At 51.5% G+C, this 20,007-nt stretch overlaps 1 protein-coding gene across 3 annotated transcripts in view; it reads right to left on the minus strand.

Annotated features, from left to right (window-relative positions):
- The window catches only part of NMNAT2 (nicotinamide nucleotide adenylyltransferase 2), a 185,329-nt gene that overhangs the window by 17,510 nt on the left and 147,812 nt on the right, over positions 1-20,007 (minus strand). For 2 of the 3 annotated variants that reach the window (XM_035010624.1, XM_035010623.1), the window contains 7 exons: positions 16,706-16,794; positions 15,839-15,906; positions 13,741-13,819; positions 10,881-11,007; positions 9,380-9,460; positions 7,981-8,025; positions 3,040-3,116 (listed from right to left, as the gene is read on the minus strand). In XM_035010624.1, coding sequence (XP_034866515.1) covers positions 3,040-3,116; positions 7,981-8,025; positions 9,380-9,460; positions 10,881-11,007; positions 13,741-13,819; positions 15,839-15,906; positions 16,706-16,794 — 566 coding nt within the window. The remainder of the gene's footprint in view (positions 1-3,039; positions 3,117-7,980; positions 8,026-9,379; positions 9,461-10,880; positions 11,008-13,740; positions 13,820-15,838; positions 15,907-16,705; positions 16,795-20,007) is intronic. The other variant, XM_035010625.1, reaches the window with a different exon arrangement.

Consider the following 20,007-nt stretch of genomic DNA (forward strand, 5'->3'; position numbering starts at 1 on the left):
TGCTTCCCCCACTCCATCCCCCCCCCTCCCCACCCCACCCCCAGAGATAGAAGCTAGAGATCTGTGAAAATCACCCTCTCCTCCCTCCCAGGCAGCACCCTAGGGGCAAAACCTCAGAAGAAAATGAGTCCTGATGATCATTGGTGGGTGGGGCCCGGCGCTGGGCTTCCGGACTCGGCCCTGCAGAACCCCACCACCTCCAAATGACCAAGAATGTCCAGACAAGGAAGGCGTCCTGATGAACTAATGTTCACGTTCAGGGCCCACAGAAGCCTTTCAGGTTCTGCTAGTCAGTACTATAATAATTGAGACTGGGGCGCCTGGGTGGCTCAGTTGGTTAAGCGACTGCCTTCGGCTCAGGTCATGATCCTGGAGTCCTGGGATCGAGTTCCGCATCGGGCTCCCTGCTCGGCAGGGAGCCTGCTTCTCCCTCTGACCCTCCTCCCTCTCATGCTCTCTGTCTCTCATTCTCTCTCTCTCAAATAAATAAAAAAAAAAAATAAAAAAATCTTAAAAAAAAAAATAATTGAGACTAACTTCCCATCAGCCCTGTGGAATAGATTTGGACTTGAATTTTAATTTGATTTAAATAAATCAAAGGTGATATTTCTAGCACACCTCTTTTGTGGGTTGAGATTCACACTCGTTATGTAAGGAAACAGCTCCTTGATTTTTTTTTCCCCCTCTACCTCAGGTAGCCAGGCTGGATGCTCTGAATCTTCAGAGTAACCAACCACGGGGGAACACAGCTGAATAAATGAGGGTTTTGCTCCCCCTTCACTGTCACATTCCCAGTAAATCAACAGCTATTGGTTGCTCTTATTTTTTATCTTAACCTGTCCTGCTATTTTAGCACCTAGATCTTGTACACAATTTTGGCCACATTACTACTTTCACAGCACCATGTGAAGTTAAAGAAAGTAAAAGTTAATTAAGCCATTTCATCCAGAACCGAAAGATTTAGAATTTCACCTGCAAGAAATGGTCCAGGGGTGGAGATGAAAGCCCTACACAGTATAATTCACCTCCGGGAAACTCTCCCTCTCCTCTCGGTCCTCCCACAGCATGTTAGCACTCACACCCTTCACCTGGAATATCAGTGTGTATGTCCATGGGTCTGTTGAGGTAAATTTGCTTATGAACGTTTGTTGTATGTAACTGTGTGTCGGGCACTAGGCTGGGCACTTCAGGTACACAATCTCATTTAATTTTCCCCCAATCCTATGAGATAGGCACTATTATTACACCCATTTTAGAGATGGGATAAACTGAGGCTCAAAATAGATTTTTGTCATGAGCTGTGTTGGAATAGAGCTGGAATGTGGAAGCTGATCCTGAAGGTTCTCTCTCTCTCCAGAAACGTACATATATGTACATGAAAAAATTTCATATGTATATGTCTTGCCACCTGATACTTGGGGGAATAGACTGTATTGCCTATTTTTGTAAATGTCAGAATGTGATAGATAACATGCCATAGGTTTTTTTTTTTAAGATTTTATGTATTTATTTGACAGAGAGAGACACAGCGAGAGAGGGAACACAAGCAGGGGGAGTGGGAGAGGGAGAAGCAGGCTTCCCACTGAGCAGGGAGCCCGATGCGGGGCTTGATCCCAGGACCCTGGGATCATGACCCGAGCCAAAGGCAGACACTTAAGGACTGAGCCACCCAGGCGCCCCAACATGTCATAGATTTTTAAACGCACAAGCAAGTTGTACTATGTGAAGTGATGTTAACTAAATTTGTGATAATATTTTGCAATATATACATATCTCAAATCATTGCGTTGTACATCTTAAACTAATACCATGTTACATACCAATTATATCTCAATAAAACTGGAAACAAACTGGTGCCCAGAGAGTTGAGTGATTTGCATGGGGTCTCACAGCAAGTTAATTAAAAAAGCACTAGGTCTGGAATTGCTGCCTTGAGAACCCAACTGGCATAGGGCTATGGAAGTGGGAGGGGGGTGGCTCAGTTGGTTAAGTGCCTGCCTTTGGCTCGTGTCATGATCCCAGGGTCCTGAGATCGAGCCCCGCATCGGGGACCCTGCTTAGCAGGGGAGTTTGCTTCTCTCTCTGCCTCTCCCCCGCCATCTCCTTTTGTGCTCTCTCTCTTGCTCACTCTTTCTCTCAAATAAAAAAATAAAATCTTAAAAAAAAAAAGGGGGGGCGGGCGCCTGGGTGGCTCAGTTGGTTAAGCGACTGCCTTCGGCTCAGGTCATGATCCTGGAGTCCCGGGATCGAGTCCCACATTGGGCTCCCTGCTCAGCTGGGGGTCTGCTTTCCCCTCTGCCCTCTTCCCTCTCGTGCTCTCTGTCTCTCATTCTCTCTCTCTCAAATAAATAAATAAAATCTTTAAAAAAGGGGGGGGGCTATGGAATTGGGAACTAGCAATAGCTCAGGTTATCCAATGAATGAATTAATGAAAGAGCAAGAATGAATGTACAGACCAAGAGTGAGTAACTTATGAATGAGCTGGTTTAAGACATCACCATCAGATCTGGCAACAAAAGATGTCCATTGAGCTTCTAAGTGGTATAAGTTTAACTTCCTGTTTCCCTCTATCCCCAGTCAATTGCTAGAAGGATTCTACTGACCTTTTGCCATGAATGCCTCCCCTCCTGACCCCTTTTTTCTTGTTGAGGGAATTCTAGGGTGGTATTTACCACCTCTTCAAAAGGAATCAAAGGAAAACAAAACACACATAATCTCAAAAGGGCCAAGGCTTTTTTAAAAATCCCTCCCTCCCCCACCTCCTGCCTCTGCCACACACATACACAGGGGCTTTACAGGAGCAAGCCTGAGTAGGAGTGAGTGTAAAAATGCAGTCAGAGCTAAAGCTTGGGATAGGTGAGCATTTTCTTCCATAGTGACGAGAATGGATTGTCCTCCTGGAAGTTCACAGGAGATGAGACCCTCGGGTTGGGGAGGGAGGCAGTGGGGGGAGGGAAGAGCAGAGGCCGAAACCAGGCACCCCCTCCCCATCCTCCCCATGGCAGCTGTGCGTGGTGCTGTAGGGCCCTTGCTACTCACATCCGCCTCATTCCAGAGCCCGGGGATGCAGAAGGATTCCAGCAGGTCACTGCCACACAGCAGCAAGATCCGCAGCTCTGGGGAGAGGGAACAAAGTTGGCACAGGGATGAGTGGAGACCTGGAAAACATGCAACTCTCAGCCTCGCCGCTGATAAATACAGAAGTCTCCGATTCCTGGGCCTCCAACACCCATGTTCTCCAGGCTCCCCTGCACCATGGTGTGTGCGGTGTAGACACCTTTGCCTGCCCGGCTCATTTACAGACCACTCTTGTCCCCTGTGTGAGGAATTACTCATTCAGGGAGGGTCTTGGTTTGCCTGATACCGAGGGGTTTCTGGGGACATGGGTCTTTCCATGCTAAACCAGGATGGCTGGGCATCCTCCGAGAGACAGAGCCGGCTATGTGACTTGTCTAAAGTCTGAGGGGCTCTCTCTTCTCCGTATCAAACTCAAGTGCCAACAGAGTTTGGCCCCCCTGCTGCTGTCCATTATCCAGGCTTCATCTTTCATCACAAATGTGGAATGCTGGGGGGCCTGGGGGGACATCGAGTGTCCCCATGCAGTAGCTGAGTTAATCGGATGTCCTCTCTTTCCGGGGCCACTGTCCTCAGCAAAGAGCTTGAGAGCAAGGCCGAGCCCACCCCACCCCCATCCCAGGTGCACTTCCTGCTAGTCCGTTGTTTTCCTTCCCTTCCAGCCCACTCTGCATCATCCCAGCGAGGCCCCTCCAGACAGGCAGCGAAGTGACTGACTTACTAAAACAGAGCAATGGGGGAAAAAAGGATTCTGGGATTCTCAGGACCACGTGGGGAGAGACCCCTGCCGGGGTGTGACTCAGTGTGGAGTGTTTGGTTCCCAGGCATCCTGGGCCCTCCGGCGAGAGGCTGTGGGCATCTTGTCCGAAACGGTGAGAGAGACAGCCCAGCTCCGAGCCTTCCAGAGACCACCGCCACCCTGCACCGAGGCTGAGAGATGGCGGTTAGGTCTGCCTGCCTGAGACGTGACAGCTCGCTCGGGGACCTGACAGGGACTTACAGATGGTGACCTTGTCCCTGCTGTGGGAATCTCCAGATGGTACGGAAAAGGCAGGCCGCTGGACTGACAACAGTGTCAGTATCTCATTCCACCCCCCACCCCCCCAACCCCGCATCCCGCCCTCAGGGAGCCCCGTGGAGCGCTGTGGTCTTTGTTCCTAAATACTCCTGCAGCCTCCTCTCTCCTCCATGCCATCCTGTAGCCCAAAGATCTGCTTAGGGGCAGGGACCTTAATTTATCTTTCTACCCCCGGGGCCTGGCAGAATGACCTGCACATGGTAGGCGCTCAGAATGTAATGAATAAATGAACCACAGACAAGCTGCCCACAGAGGCCATGCAGGCAAGTGGTCTAAGAGCCTTCTGGGCAGTCTGGGATGGCTCTGCTGGCCCTTATGGCCTTTGCTTTTGCAGCCCAGGGTCCTGGAGGGAGCGGTGTCTCCCTCCTTCCATGTTATGCCGTGGGACTTCTGGCCCAACTCCCCATCTGTGGAGATGAACCAGTCTTCGTATGGCTGAGAGGAGCCACACGGGGCTCATTCCTGGGATCCTACTGTCCCCCACCCCACTTGGAACCGCCCAGGGGTCCAGAGTTCTCTTTCTGTGGAAAGAGATTGCCTGTAATTCTGTATGGTAACTCTGATCGCCTAAAATTTCAGTCAGGTGGCATTGTCCGGAGGATGTGCCGGCCCCTGGCTTTCTCTGTGTCAGTGGCTCTCAGTGGGGGGCCGTTTTGCCTCCTGAATTTGACAATGCCTGGAGACATTTCTGGTTGTCAAGACCAGGGAGAGGGGCGTGGAGGGCAGGAATGCTGGCGAACATCCTGCAAGGCACATACATGGCAGCCCCCACGACACAGAATTGCTTATTTCCAAACGTCAATGGTCCACAGTTGAGAAAGCCTGCTCTACAGCCATAAAAATAAATCTCTTTTCTATTCCCAAGCCAGGAACTCCCTTTCCCACTCGAGTACAATGTTGGTTTTTTTTTTTTTTTTTAAAGCCAAAGCACAGAAAGTTAAAAAGTGAGGTCTCCACCCTTTCTTGCGGGACCAGAACAGATGCATTTGTCACGGACCAGAGGCCCTAGCGGAGCTTGGGATCCCACGCATGGCCGCTGGAGGGCAGCAGCGATCTCTCGTGGTTTGTTGCCGGAGACTAGAGCTAGCATTTCCCGCCCGCAAAGCCTTCTGTCTGGGGCACCCCCCAGGAGCAGACAGTGGCTTAAGAACATGGAAACGGAGCCATAGGTGCTAGCTGAGCTAGGAGAACATGGCTTTTTCCTTCTCGCGAGGTGCAAGGGGATTTCAAGAAGGGGACTCGTGGGGCGCCTGGGTGGCTCAGTCGTTAAGCGTCTGCCTTCGGCTCAGATCATGATCCCAGGGTCCTGGGATCGAGCCCCACATCGGGCTCCCTGCTCAGCGGGAAGCCTGCTTCTCCCTCTCCCACTCCCCCTGCTTGTGTTCCTGCTCTCGCTATTTCTCTCTCTCTCTGTCAAATAAATAAATAAAATCTTTAAAAAAAAAAAAAAAAGAAGAAGGGGACTCGTGAGCCAGAGGGCCTCCCGGCACACAGTCTGGAAGCAAGGCAGCTTCCTTCCACCTGCTCTGCGCTCCACCTCCTTCCCAGGTTCACCCCCACCCAGGGATCCAGAGCCAGGAGGCAGAACTAGCGCTGTCCCACCACACTCCCCGCCCAGGAATCCTGGCTCTGTGAAGCTCCGGCCCCGGGGCCCTTTCCAGCTCCCACTGCCCCCTGAGGCCACGGCCAGCTGGACCACACCAGGCCACGAATCGATCCTGACAGCTGTGGCCGCCCCGCTTTCCTTACTTGGAAAGAAGAGTAAGAATGGATCAGGCTAGCCCTGCCCCTCACCAGGCAGCGGAGAGATGAGGAACTTGAGGGTGCAGGCCTGGCAGCAAACTGTGCAAACCCTCATCAGCCTGCCCTTCTGTGGGCGGAGGCGCTCCCGGCAGGTGGCCTCACACACTGGCCCACCAGCCGGGAACGTAAACAAGGTCATGGCTGAAGCTTGCCACAATAAATGCTTTCTGGAACAAGGAACGCAAGAAATGGAGAAATCGACATTGAATACAGTTGCAAGTCTAAAGACTGCTCTGAGCTGGGCTGCTCAAGAAGACCTCCCAGGGAGCGCCGTTCCGGGCCAGGTGCGGAACTGCAGGACGTGGGAGTTCAGGGCTTGCTCTTCCTCGCCCTTGGCGTATTTGGGAGCTGGGGAACCTGGAGCCGAATGCTTCTGCCTTGTTTTGGGGGAGCAACCAGGAAGCCACGTTGCTGCTTTTTGTGGCCTTAAGATGGTGAAGGGCGGGTAAATAAAGGACATTAAAATACAGGAACAGGGCGCCTGGGTGGCTCAGTCGGTTAAGCGACTGCCTTCGGCTCAGGTCGTGATCCTGGAGTCCCGGGATCGAGTCCCGCATCGGGCTCCCTGCTCGGCAGGGAGTCTGCTTCTCCCTCTGACCCTACCCCCTCTTGTGCTCTCTCTCCCTCACTCTCTCTCTCTCTCTCAAATAAATAAAATAAAATCTCTAAATAAAATAAAATACAGGAACATAATTCAGAAGTGAGGAGTTTGGAGGACTTAGGATCTTTGTTAATACAGTGTACTGTTGTTAATACAATGTACTTAACTGTTGTTTCGTATTGGCTGCATTTGACAACCAGTTTGCATACTTCCTGAAAGTCGTAGAAAGGGTTCTAACAAAACAGTAGGCGCCAACTCAGGTACACCATGGCTCCTCAGATCACAGGACAGGACCCAGAGACACTCCTTGAAGTGATGTCACCTCTGCCTGGCCGCCTGGGAGAGAGCATGAGGCTCCGGGTACAGTCCTCCGCTCCCAGGACCCCAGCACGCACACCTGCCCACCAGCCCTCCACGGAGGCACAGCAGGAAACGGATGGCCTGGAGTATTTCTGCAGCTGGGATTGTGGATTGGGCGTGTCTGCTAGACACCAGGCTGCCCCTCATGCTAGAGCTCCAAGCATTCCAGTTGTCACTGACCCTCCTTGTCACCTGGTACGGGGTCAACTCCAGCTCCGTTCTGACAGCTGTCTGTTCTTTCCCCAGCTTCACACACTTGTGTCTCTCACCCGCTCTGGAACCTCGGGAAGAACTCAGTTTTCTGGTTTGCTCCCCAGGGTTCCGCGGGACTCCGCTCATTTCCACGGGTGGGTCAGCTCCTTCCCATCCGGCACCGTCCACCTGCTCTGGCCTTGGGCCTGCGCACGCTCACACAGACAGTGGGTGCCTTAGCCCCCGCCCACGGCTGCCGGGAAGCTGTGCAGGTGGTTCTCAGCCCCTCTCTCCTCCTTGCCCTCCGAGCCCGGAAATAAGGAAGAAGATAAGGAAGACAGGGGAGGGGGCCCAGGGGGCCCAGGTGGCTCAGTCGTTAAGCATCTGCCTTCAGCTCAGGTCATGGTCCCAGGGTCCTGGGATCGAGCCCTGCATCCGGCTCCCTGCTCCGCTGGAAGCCTGCTTCTCCCTCTCCCACTCCCCCTGCTTGTTCCCTCTCTCGCTGTGTCTCTGTCAAATAAATAAATAAAATCTTAAAAAAAAAAAAAGGAAGACAGGGGAGCTCCTCCGCCTCACTCAGTGTCATGGGCCAAAGACAGGTCTCTCTGGCTGCCGCGGAAGCTTAACTTCCACGTGTTTTGGATGAGAGAGGGGAGGCTCCGAAGGGAACGTTGCCAAGCCAGCCAGTGCTACTTCCTGGGAACTGGCCAGGTGGGAGATAACTGAGAATCTGCTCTAGTTTGGAAGCCATCGTTCTGAGAGTAGACCCTGTTGCAAACACAACCCAGGGGCTCCAAGCTTCTCCCCTGCCCCCCTCTGCCCCCGGTAGAGGCAGGAAGCCCCAAGCGTCCCCGCTTTTCCGGCCACTTACCGATCTCCTCGTACCTCATCACCGTGCCCAGATTGGCGTTCTCATCTAGGGAGGAAAGAGGAAGCGGAGAAGCATGAGGGGCCTGACTGACTGCTACCCAACACGCGGTGGGCCCAGGGGCCTCCTCCGGAGTGAGTGGGATGGGGTGCAGCACATGGGGGTAGGGGGTCATTCCCTCCCTGCACAGAGAGCATCTGAGTAGTGAATGGAGAGCAGTCCAGCCTAAAATGGAGAGGGAGCGTCTCCTCATGCTCCACGGCAGGAATTCACATTTCTGGGCCTTTAAGAATTATACAGCTTCGCTGGGAAGCCGATGACGAACACACACACACTCATGCTGAGCACCTTCTGTTTCTTTCTGTATTTTAGGGAGGTAGTCCACAAAAGCAATGTCCTCTAAACTTAGGGAAACAGCTCTTAGGGAGCCTGGGTGGCTGAGTCGTTAAGCGTCTGCCTTCGGCTCAGGTCATGATCCCAGGGTCCTGGGATCGAGCCCCGCATCGGGCTCCCTGCTCGGCGGGAAGCTCGCTTCTCCCTCTCCTACTCCCCCTGCTTGTGTTCCCTCTTTCACTGTGTCTCTCTCTGTCAAATAAATAAATAAAATCTTAAAAAAAAAAAAAAAAAGAAAAAGAAACAGCTCTTAGAGTCACAAGGAGGTGGCCCTCTCTCCTTAGGGGTTGCCTGGTTCAAAGAACAAGCTGAGCGTGTTGAGATGGCAGATACAGCAGGCGCCTGTGAAAGAGGAGGAGACAGAGGCTTTGACCTGTGCTCTGAAGTGTGCAATGCCGGCACGGGGGTTCACGGTGTGCACAAAAACCACAGAGCCACCATCTTGGTCCCCCATCTCCTCTCCTCCTCTGCCACCCCTCTTAGTGCCTTTTGGAAAATTGGCGGAATTTTCAGAAATCTCAGAAATGGCAGAAGTCAGCCTCAAAGCGTCAAAGGAATGAGGTCTAGACCTTCAGCTCTTCTGCAGAGTGGAATTGGGGGATCCTGAAAGAGCCCCAGTGACTTGGATATTCTCATCCATGCAGAGTCCTTGAGGGAAGAGCCAGAAACGGAATTAAGGAAAGAGCATGGGTGTTGGTAGCCTATCAGCAGGGAGGCAGACGCTGCCAGAGCTGGGAGGACCAGAGGGAGGATTCTGGGCTCCTGAAAACTCTTAGGCATGTGGCCTCATTCTGTGTGTGAGGGTGGGGCGGTGGGGGTGGGGTGGGGAATGAGCACATCACCACACTGAGGTCTCAGCAGCCCCAGGCCAGGCGGGTCATGCCGCTGGGCCCTGCGAGCCTGGGGACATTCCTGCTTGCTTCTGTTTTCTCTCCATCATTGCTCTATCAACAGTCATCCCACAGCAGGTGCTGGGAGGTGTTTGCTGAATGAATGAATGCTCCCTTACCCACAAAGGTGAAGCGCTCCACTGGTGGGCGGACACAGCAGATCCGGCTTAGGCTTTCTCCCACCTTCCCCAAGATCTTGGCTAGGGGAGAGAGCAAGACAGACAGGGACAGAGGGAGAGAACCACTCACAACTTACAGCCCGGCATTTGGGCCACTTAAACAATAGGGTTGCCCTGGAGGGGGCAGGGGTGGGGGTAGTGGGAGGCAGGAAGGTGGAGAGAAAGAACAGAAATATGACAGCAAACATTCCTTCCCGTTCACAGTCCAAGGCACAAGCACTGTGAGCCACAGACCGGATTATATGTTCTGCTCGTGTTTATTATACTGTCAAAGAATGGAAAATGTAGAAGAGGAAAATATATAAAGAGGAAAATAAAAAGCACCCATAATTCCATCCTGGGAGACAACCACCACTAACACACTGGCATATTATTTATTCTCCTCCACTTAAAAAAATATGCATTATGCAGGTATGTTTGTACACCATAAGTTGGCTCATACTCTGCATTTAAAAGACATATTTGCTTTTTTCACTTTTTAATATGAGCCTTAGCCTTCATTCCTTCCCACGAAGATGGACTTTATAATAATCAGACATCCTGCTTTGCTGAGAGGGATCTGGTTTTTGATGACCTCTCTGGGCTCTAACCCAGAAAATTTTTCTGAACCCCCACTTGTAGCTATATGAGACTTTGTGACTTACTCTGTTTAGAACATACTAATAACCTTATAGCTTATGGTCTCTAGGCTTGAAAAGTAATACCAGGATCTGTCTCTTGCAATGGGTTGGTTAAAAAAAATGTTGGAAAAAACATGGACCTTGGATTCAAATAGTCCTGAACATGAATTCTGACTCTTCTACTTTTGAGCTGTGTGACCTTAGGCAAATCACTTACCCTCTCTGAATTTCAGTTTTCTCCTTGTAAATGGGAACATAATATCTTTATCACAGAATTACTGCACAAAATACGAAATCACGTAAAACACTGGGCATTGTATGGGCACACAGGACTCGGTGTTGGGTAAATGTTGGAGCCCTTGCTCTCTGCCACTGAAGAGGTGGTTGAATGTGTGGGATTCTGAATGCAGATGCCTGGGTTTGACTCCGAGTCCTGACACCTCCTCAATGTGTGACCTTGGACAAGATCCTCAACTCCCTTGGAAGAGGCAGAGAAAAATGCTGCCTTTCGTATCTTTAATTCCCAGGAAGGCAATTATAAATATAATTTATAAATATAATTTAGAATTATAAACTTATAAATATAAGAAAAAATGCACACCATCAACCCTGTCTCTCTCTCATTGTGACTGCTTCTCTCTGATGCTCTATTTTAAGGACCAGAGCATCGGTGTCACCTTGTTAAAAATGCAAATTTTCCTTCCTTCTCCCAGACCTACTAAATCACATTCTGGGGAAGGGCCTAGCAATCTGGATTTTAACAAGCCCTCCAGTTGATTCTGAGGTTTGAGAACCACGGCTCCACACCGGTGTCCCCCTACCTGCAGTGGGCTTGCTGGACACATTGCTGTTCTGGTAAATGGGCTGGGGGGTCTCATTTTGGGGTTGTCCGACCACAGGCGTCATGGAGGGCGTGTTGACATTGGAGAGGATGCAGCCAGTCACCCGCTGGGGAAAGGGAGAGGTGCAAGGTCAGTGTCATTAGCCAAGTGACTTATGAAAAGCATTCCTAGTGATCTTCAAACGCTCATCCGTTCATCTATCACGGGGAAGCCATTTGCAGCTGAGGTGGTGGCAGGGGCGGGTTCTAGACTCAGCTGTACCACATGGCTGCACATGGCCGGCAGGAGGCAAGACCGCTAGCTCAGGGCTGGAAAAGCATGGGACGTAGTGTCGCATAGACGCTGGCTCAAGTTTGAGCTCTGCCCCCCTCTGGCTGCATGACCTTGGAGAGTTACCTTCTCTTGGACCTCAGCTCAGGAGTGTAGCATGGACAGGCCACATAGCTGCCTATCTGCGTTGTGGTCGGATTACACATGCGAGTGTTTGCAAAGCATGTGCCTACAGAGTATGTGGCCCCTGGCCGCCGATGTTGTAACCTTCTGTGTAACGTGCACACCTGCCCTCCCTGCCTGCTTCCCGGGGCTCACAGGAGGTCATGTCCGCAGAAGGGCTGTGTACGCTTGGCGCAGGTCATACGAACACCAGGCACCATCACCACCTGCCGCCTCCCCAGGCCAGAGATGCCAACGACAGGATGTGTTGGTGTGGCAGGAAGCGGGGGTGGGGTGCTGGGCACTCTCGCGCCTGCTGGCGGGTGTGCATTCCAGAGCCAAGCGGAAATTCTATGTGTATGATCCATTGTGCTGCGTTATCTGGCCTGCAGTTTTCCTCTGGGGCCGCAGAAAGCACTGAGCTGATAAGGCCATGTTCTTCCCAGCTGACCCAGAAGCCACCCCCGTTCCCTGTTGTGGGTGGGAGAGCCCATTCCGGGGCAACAGAGAAACAAAGGATGGATTTTTCAATCCGTTCAGCTTTCCAAGGGCCGTTGCTTCTGCAAGGTCCCTTCCCTGAAAGCCAGTGTCCCACCCCCGTGCTCCACTCTTTAGGGATTCCGGAGTCCGGCTGCCAGAGAACCCCAAGCCGCAGGGCTGCCACGACCCTCGCGACCAGCCGTGGCTGGTGGAGTGGAAGGGCAGCCCACCTCCTTTCTTATTATTATTTCACCTCCAGAAAAGAAAACGCCACATTCTCATTAAGTAACTGGTCCTGTAGCTGAGGAATTGCTTCCTCCCGCTGCGCATGTCATGGGCCCCATGGGACTTGTTCTAGGTAGAGAACATTCTCTGTGCCCGTCACTGCAATGGCTGGGGCTCCTGGCTGAGCTGCTCTGGCCCAGACTCCTGCCTCTGGGCATGAGTAACAGAGGGAGGGTTCGGGAAGCCCAGGCATTTAGAAGCAAAACAGCGGCTAGGCCACATGGCTGGTAGAGGCAGGGTTCAGGCATGTGTGCGGGGCCCCTGATTCCTCCTTTCCGTCATGGAGCCTGAGGCTGCTGTGTGATCAGAAGGTGCACAGGCCCCCGGCTGACCCCTAGCTGACATGTAGCGTGAGAAATAAACTGACATGAAGTCACCAAGATTGTAAGGATGCTTGTTACCACAGCGTACCTTAGCCTATCCTGACTGATACAGTAAGACAGGATGGGATGCCTTTTATTATTGCTGCTGTTGAGACCAGCACAGGGAGCAAGTGAGTGCCATCCTGTGGCAGAGTCCTTTCAAGGGGACCAGGAAAGACTCAGGATGTGTGTGAAGGATTCTGAAAACGGAAGGAAGGGAGGTGCACTGTCTTCAGTTCCAAGGGGGACAAACCTAGCAGATGAAGCAACAGCCAGCTAGAGCCCTCCCTCTTCCTCTTCCTCTTCCTCTTGACTCCCTGGCTGGGCGGGAGCCCGAAACCCCTACTCTATTCAAATCAAGCACAGCTGCCCAGTTGGTGAGCATGATGCTGACAGGTCCCCCAAGGAGCGGATTCTGACACCCACTGACAGAAAACACAGATGCACAGAGGCTCTGCGTGTGTCAGAACAATGCCATCCAGATTGCCGATGGTGGCTGACGAGGGCACCGGGACAGGGTCAGTGGGGGTGGGCAGGACCCACTGCCTCTTGTCTTGGGCGGTCAGGCTTCTTGCTCTGGATGGCACTGCTCTTCATGCCATCACTGTGGAGATCCGTGCGTTGGTGTTGATCTGGGAAGCGCGCTTTCCACACACTCTGGCCAGTGCTGCTGGCTGGTGTGGCAACCTGCTCTTCGGTTGCGACAGCCTGGGCACAGGCCACGTGCTCCCATCTGTGTTCACTAAGCAGTGGCTGTGTGTCCTCAGATAGATGGGCTCACCTCTCTGGGCTTCTTTTTATCCACTCATATAACAAGGACCAGAACACTGTCTGCCTTGGAACTCATGTGAGGAGGAATGAGAGTGAGCAAAGGGACAGTGACTGGCAGGGGTGAGGTGCCTCGGCCCCAGAACAGATGGGGCAGGAGCACCCGGCTGATGGCACTTCCTCCCAGCGCCCCTCTGTGCTCCTGCCTTCCTTGGCCAGGTCTCCTTCCCTCCTCACTTTCTGAAGTCTCTCCTTAATCCCACCCTGGATTTGCTGCCAGAATATGAAAACCACCTGAGTCATACTGAGCAGGCGGAGCAAGGCCGGGGGGCAGCCTCCGGTATGACTCGGGTTCCTAATCGGCTGCCCTCCTTCCTGCTGTTCGGGGCCTGGTCTCCCACACAGCTGGCTGAGAAGCAGGAAACTGAACCAGGTCAGTAGGCCAGCAGCACCCTTATCGGGCCTGCCTCGCTTTCGGGGGCCACCCACCCCTCTGCCGTGGCTCAGCTCACCTTCATGAGGTCCCGATGGTGCTCCAGCACGCTGCACGTGGTTTGCCAGGTGTCCTGATAGCACTCCCATGGGTCCACCCTAACATAACCAGAAAGAGGCTTCCCTTGGTTTCCATTCTCATACTCTTTCCTTAGTGGCTCCTTCCAGAGACCGGAGCTCAGGGAGCTTAGCACACCGGCTCATGCCGTGTCCTTAGATCCCAAATCAGATCAAACGTGGGCTTGAAACACCTTCCTACACCTCAGTTTCCCCCCTGTAAAAATGAGAGTATGGGACTTTGGGAAAGTGATGTTGTCTTTTGGTGCTCACTTTCCCCACCTGTAAAATGACTCCGTAACTCTCTTATGGGGTTATTAGAAGGGCTCGATGAGTTTTATAAACAAAGTGCTTAGTACAGAGTCTCACTCTTGTGCTTCCCCACAAGATGGAAATTCTCCTCTGGGCCCTCTAGGATTGGGATAAGGATTAAAAGCCAGGCCGTCATTGAGTGGTGGCTGCAGATATCTGAATATCTGTGCAGTGGGGGGCCTTGTGGCATGGGGGGGGGGGCGTGCCAGTCAGACTAAAGGGCACAGCCCTGCACCCTGGTCAGCCCCTCCTGTACACGAGAATGTGAAATGAGCAGGGAGCTAGCCCAGACCGATGAAGTGTTCGGGCTTAATTGCCATCTTAATGAGCTGCTAAATTGGGAGATTTCTCAAACATTTTCTTAGCCGTTGAGCATTCCCTGCCCACCTCCCACCATGAGCACACACCTAAGCTTCCCAGAGGTAAGATCTCACTGACTGAAAACCCTTGAGAGTCAGCTTGTGCGTCAGGCTCCCAGTATCTCTGACCACCACCCACCTGCCTAAAACAGATAGACTGGGCTAGACAGGCTCCCCCGGGGCCAGGGGCTAACTCTAGAGCTACCTAGGCCTCCCTAGTGACCTCAATTCCTGGAATTCTGACCTTGCCCAAGTGCCTGGAGCAGTGCAGAGCAGGCAGGGGGCGCTGGGTAAATATTCATTGAATGAATGAAGCAATTCTTTCAGAATCTTCCAGTCACATCCAAGCAGGAACAACCTCCTGCCTGTGTTTTCCCCCAGTGGACCCCATTTTCCCCAGGAGATCCTGAGCCCCAATGTTACAAGGCCTTGTTTCTATCCCTAATGTGACCATGGATGTGCTGTTCACGCTCAAACCCCTTGACTTCTCTGGGCCTGTTTCTCACCAGAGAAAAGGCAGCTGTGTCTACCTGTATCTTAAGGGGATGAGAAAGTCGATAAAGGGCAAGTGTTTCTCACACAAATCACTACTCATGACTGGCTGGGATCACTATTTAATTATCATTGTCGCCTCCCTTCACTGCTCTCCTTCCCGCCCACCCCATCTCTTCTCCCTCATTGTGAGGTCAGCTTCCCTTCACTTCCCTGCTTTCATGGAAACCTCTAGGTGCTGCTTATTTTTCCGTGAGGGGAAATTACAGTACAAATGGTGTGCCATTATTTTTTTTTAAATGCCATTTTCTCATGCAAATTATAACTGTAGGAACTTGGGGGAGCATCATTTGCATAATTAGTGGAAGATGCTTTAATTACACTGCGAGCTCTGTGCATAAGGGTGGCTGCCATCTTAGTGAGGACGGTGGCCAGAGCCTGAGGGAAAGGCAGTGAGCGCTCCACGGGGAGCCCCAGGGAGCCTGAGTTCAGGAATGGGAAATAAGGAAGGCCAGGGAACATTCCCTAAAAGGAAGTGCAAGTTCACAGGAGGTAACTGGGGAGGAAAGTGGAGAGGCATTTCGGATTTCCTGGCCAGGCCTCACTCCAAATCCAATGATGCTCCAGGAAAATCCTGGATCCAAAAGTCCCAGAGCAGAAGAAACACTGACGCTTCCCTCGTCAGTCTGCTGGGCCCTATGGCCTGGTTATAAACTAAAGCTATCAGTTGGGCCACCTCCCAAGGTTTGCATAATTATTGCCTGCAAGGGACTAACATCTGTGCCGGCCTCCCCACCCCTGTGGGATCCAGATGGCTGAGGGCATTCCTCCACTTCCTCCACTCACCCCCAGTGAGTCGCAGGCCACCCACCTGTGGCAATGGCCTGGCCAGCCCTACCTGATCCAGTCGGAGTTCTGGACGGCCAGCTGACACATGATGAGGCGGTGCCGGCTCGACACAAGGCCCTGGGGAGCAACAGAGCATCAGTGGGAGGCTCGCTGCGCTCCCCACAGCCTCCTGGAGACCCACCCCAAGCCGGCTCCTATTCAAGGGCGCCGGGAATGAGGGTGTGGCCCCCCTGCGTGTGCACCTGCCACGCAGACACGCATGGAGCGGCGGAGGGGAAAGAAAGGGACGGAGGGCGGGGATGTGCCACTCGCGACAGGGTCCGGAGGTGGGCCTCTCGGAGGAAGCAGCCACCGCGTGCCCAGCGCAGAGACGAGACTTTTAACCCTGCAAACGGTGCTTTGTCTCAGGCTCGAGCTGCTGGGTCGGCAACTTCCCCAGCGCCCAGCCACGGGTAGCTGGGGAAGGAGGGGGGATGGACACGCGGGGAGGGCTCCTAGACTTTCCCTTTCGTGTGGCAGGCAGGGAGCGGCAAGGACAGGAATTTTAAATCAGGTCGTAAGAGGCATGGGCCGATTCCTCCTAAAATCCGGGAAAGACCCGTGACCGGCCGCCAGTGTGGCATCCGCGCCAAGTCCCGCTCGGCCCTCAGCGGGTGCGCGTGCTCCGCTGCTGATGAGCCCCGACCGCCCGGCGCTGCGAGCGGCCCGGCCCCGGGCACGGGCTCCTCCCGGCTGCTGCCCAGCGCCGACCCGCTCACGTCGGACTGAGCTCCAGAGCCGGGGGCAGGACGCCCGCTATGGGGCGTTTGTGTTTGCAGGGAGTGTAGCGGATGGCAGTGGGGCAGCTGTGCCCGAGGAGGAGCCATCGGGTCAGAAAGGGAGGGTACAGGAGCAGAGAGGCAAAGGACCAACCCACCTGTTTTCCGTAGGAGTCGTGGACGGGAGAGACAATCCCACCAATCACAATAAACCTTCCGGTTTTGTGCAGATAATCCCTGGCTCTTTCTAATTAAGAGAAGAAAACCACACATTATAAAGGGGAAGGGGGTGGATTAAAGGTGATCGTTGAAATCCATACGTTGCTGGCTGCAAGGCTTATTGCCTTACAGCTTTCTCGCCGTTTACATGCAAAGTGCCAACTTTCAAAGTTATGTTGGCCATTCAGAAGGTTATGGGATGAGATTCTGGCCCCAAAGCAAAAGGATTTAGAACTCAAGGGGATTAATACAGTTTAAAAGGTCCTCTGCTGGACAAGTCGGTAGCTTAGAGGGATTTAGAACAAGCATCTCACTGAAAGCCATTTGAGGGAAAGATTGGAATTTACGTCTATGATCACTTGCAGAAACTCCAAAATGGAGGAGTGACTTAAAAGGAAGAAGAACCAGAGGAAGAAGAAGCAGCAGCTGCCACCTTCTTAAAATATGAAAGTTGGGCTGATTGCCTCATCTCAGAAGAGAAGAACCACCGAAACAAATTTAAAAGGCCTTCTACATAATTAGGGAGAATTAACAGTAAAGCCATCATTATCATTGATTGAGAAAAGTTCAGTCACAGAAAAGCCTTTTTTCCTTTGGAAGGAATTCGCGAGGCTGCTTCTTCAAATTTACCAGACAAGCCCAATGTCACTTCCATGAGAAAATTCAGAAAACTAGGAAGGGGATGAAAATTTTGGTTCTCCCTTCCAAGGGGGTTCAGTGCGCAAACCCAACAGAGCCTGAGCTTGTACCACTGAGGAGATGTGGTGTGGATTTCTGTCACAGGTGAGGGATTCAGTTTGTGAAGAGGGTCTTGGGTAGCAAGGCTGGCGGTGTAGTTTGCAAGCAAGTTCCCAGGACTTCCTTGCTGGCTCTCTTAACATTTAAAAATAATTCTCGGGCGCCTGGGTGGCTCAGTTGGTTAAGCGACTGCCTTCGGCTCAGGTCATGATCCTGGAGTCCCGGGATCGAGTCCCGCATCGGGCTCCCTGCTCGGCAGGGAGTCTGCTTCTCCCTCTGACCCTCCTCCCTCTCATGCTCTCTGTCTCTCATTCTCTCTCTCTCAAATAAATAAATAAAATAAAATAAGAATTGTTATGTCTTTTAAAAAAAAATAAATAAATAAAATAAAAATAATTCTCATCACATTTGCCTTTTCTTTTTCTTTCAATGTGAGATCTCTTCGTTTCTTAAAAAAAATAATTAATAGACTTTATTTTTGAGCACAGTTTTGGATTTAAAGAACAATGGAGCAGATAGTAGAGTTCTATATACTCAGCCCCCACCTTCCTATCTCCCCTGGACACCGTTTTCCCCATGATTAATATCATGCATTAGTGTGGTTCATTTGTTACACTCGATGAGTCCATACTGACACATTATTATTGATTAACTATAGGCCATAGTTCCCGTGAAGAGACACTGTGTTGTACAATCTATGGGTTTTGATGAATGACAAATGTATGTATGATACGTATGCACCATTGCAGTTGTGTTGAGAATAGTTTCCCTACACTCAAAATCCACTGTGCTCCCCCTGTTCATCCCTCTCCCTGGCCACAGACGTTGGTAACCACAGATCTTTCTACAATTTCTCTAGTTTTGCCTTTTCCAAAACACCAAATAAGCTGGGATCATGCACTACGTAGCCTCTTCAGACTGGCTTCTTTCACTTAACAGTATGCATTTAAGGTTCCTCCGTGTAGTTTTGTGGCTTGATAACTCATTTTTTAAAATTGCTGAATAGCATTCCGTTGTCTGGACGTATCACCATTTCTTTATCCATTTGTACCATTTGTTTATCCATTCACCAATTGAATGACATCTTGGTTGCTTCCAGTTTTCACTGATTATGAATCAAATTGATAAAACATTCCTGTGGAGGTTTTGCGTGGACATAGTTTGCAACTTGGTTGTGTAAACATCTAGGAGTGTAATGGCTGGATCAGATGCTGACAGTACATTCGATTTTGGAAGAAACTGCCAAGTTGGCTTCCAACATGATCGTTCCATTTTGCAGTCCCACAAGCAACAGATGAGTGTTCTTGTCTCTCCACATCCTCGCCAGCATGGGGTATATTGTCAGGTTTTTTGGATTTTAGCCATTCTAATAAGGTGTGTCACCTCTGCTTTTTAAGAGTGATATTACTTTACTTGTTTTCAAGAAGTCTTATTTTGAGGCCAAGGACAAACTGAAAACCTTGTAAAAAAAAAAAAAAAACCTTTTGATATTTGGATAAACTCCATACCTCCTCTCTCTTCTCTTGGCCCTTCATACCCCAGTCTTCATTGAGATCATTTACATCTGGCCCTTAGCTGTCACCAAGTCTCTGCTGCAATAAGTCAGAGCTTCCTTCCTCCCCCATCCTCTAAAAAGTGGCCTCTCCTTACTCTCTGCATACCCAAGCTTTTCTTTGGAAACTCCGCTCTACTTCACCTCTACCTCGGTCCAGCATGCCTGCTCTGTCCAACATCCCCCTTGGCTGGACTTACTGCTCTGCTAGCCCCCTGTGCATCCAGTTCAAGGGGCCTGGCTGGGAAATTGTTTCTGAAAATTTATACCTTCACTACTCTTCTGCATTGAGTTCTTCAAAGCCAGATATTTTGCCGTAGGTAGGAGGTCCCCAACTCACAGCTAAAGGAGACGGGCAGTTAACATACATGTGAGAAGCAAGCTCTCGTTGTAAAATGATTTGCATTCAAACAACCTTGACCGGACACATTGCCACTTGAAACACTGCTGCCCTAAGAAAACGAAGCTGTGATCCAAATGTGGTTCAGTCTGTCACACATACTGAACACTTCTTGGGTTCTTAAGCACCTTCATAGTGACTCGTTTATTGACCAATGGATGTTTAACACATGCTCACCTAGAAGGCTCATGTAGCTACCTTTCCTACTCTTGCCCTTCTAGAGTGTCCTTTCACTGGTCTCTCTCAGGCTAGAGAGCCACCCACTCCATTCCTCAGACCATACTCCAGAATTTCCAGAGGAAATACGTTGTCCCAAAGAAACTCAGCACCTTAGAAAATGTTACCCTTTGCTTCTGGCCAAGGTGAGGAGCCACTTCTCCTGGCAATGCTCCAAGGCTCACTCTCTCACAAAGAGGCAATTTCTTTTTCTTTTTTAAGATTTTATTTATTTATGGGGCGGCTGGGTGGCTCAGTCGTTAAGCGTCTGCCTTCGGCTCAGGTCATGATCCCGGGGTCCTGGGATCGAGCCCCGCATCGGGCTCCCTGCTCAG

The sequence above is a fragment of the Mirounga leonina genome, unplaced genomic scaffold (genome assembly GCF_011800145.1).
Source record: "Mirounga leonina isolate KUSES-001 unplaced genomic scaffold, KU_Mleo_1.0 Mir_154, whole genome shotgun sequence".
Classification (NCBI taxonomy): domain Eukaryota; kingdom Metazoa; phylum Chordata; class Mammalia; order Carnivora; family Phocidae; genus Mirounga; species Mirounga leonina.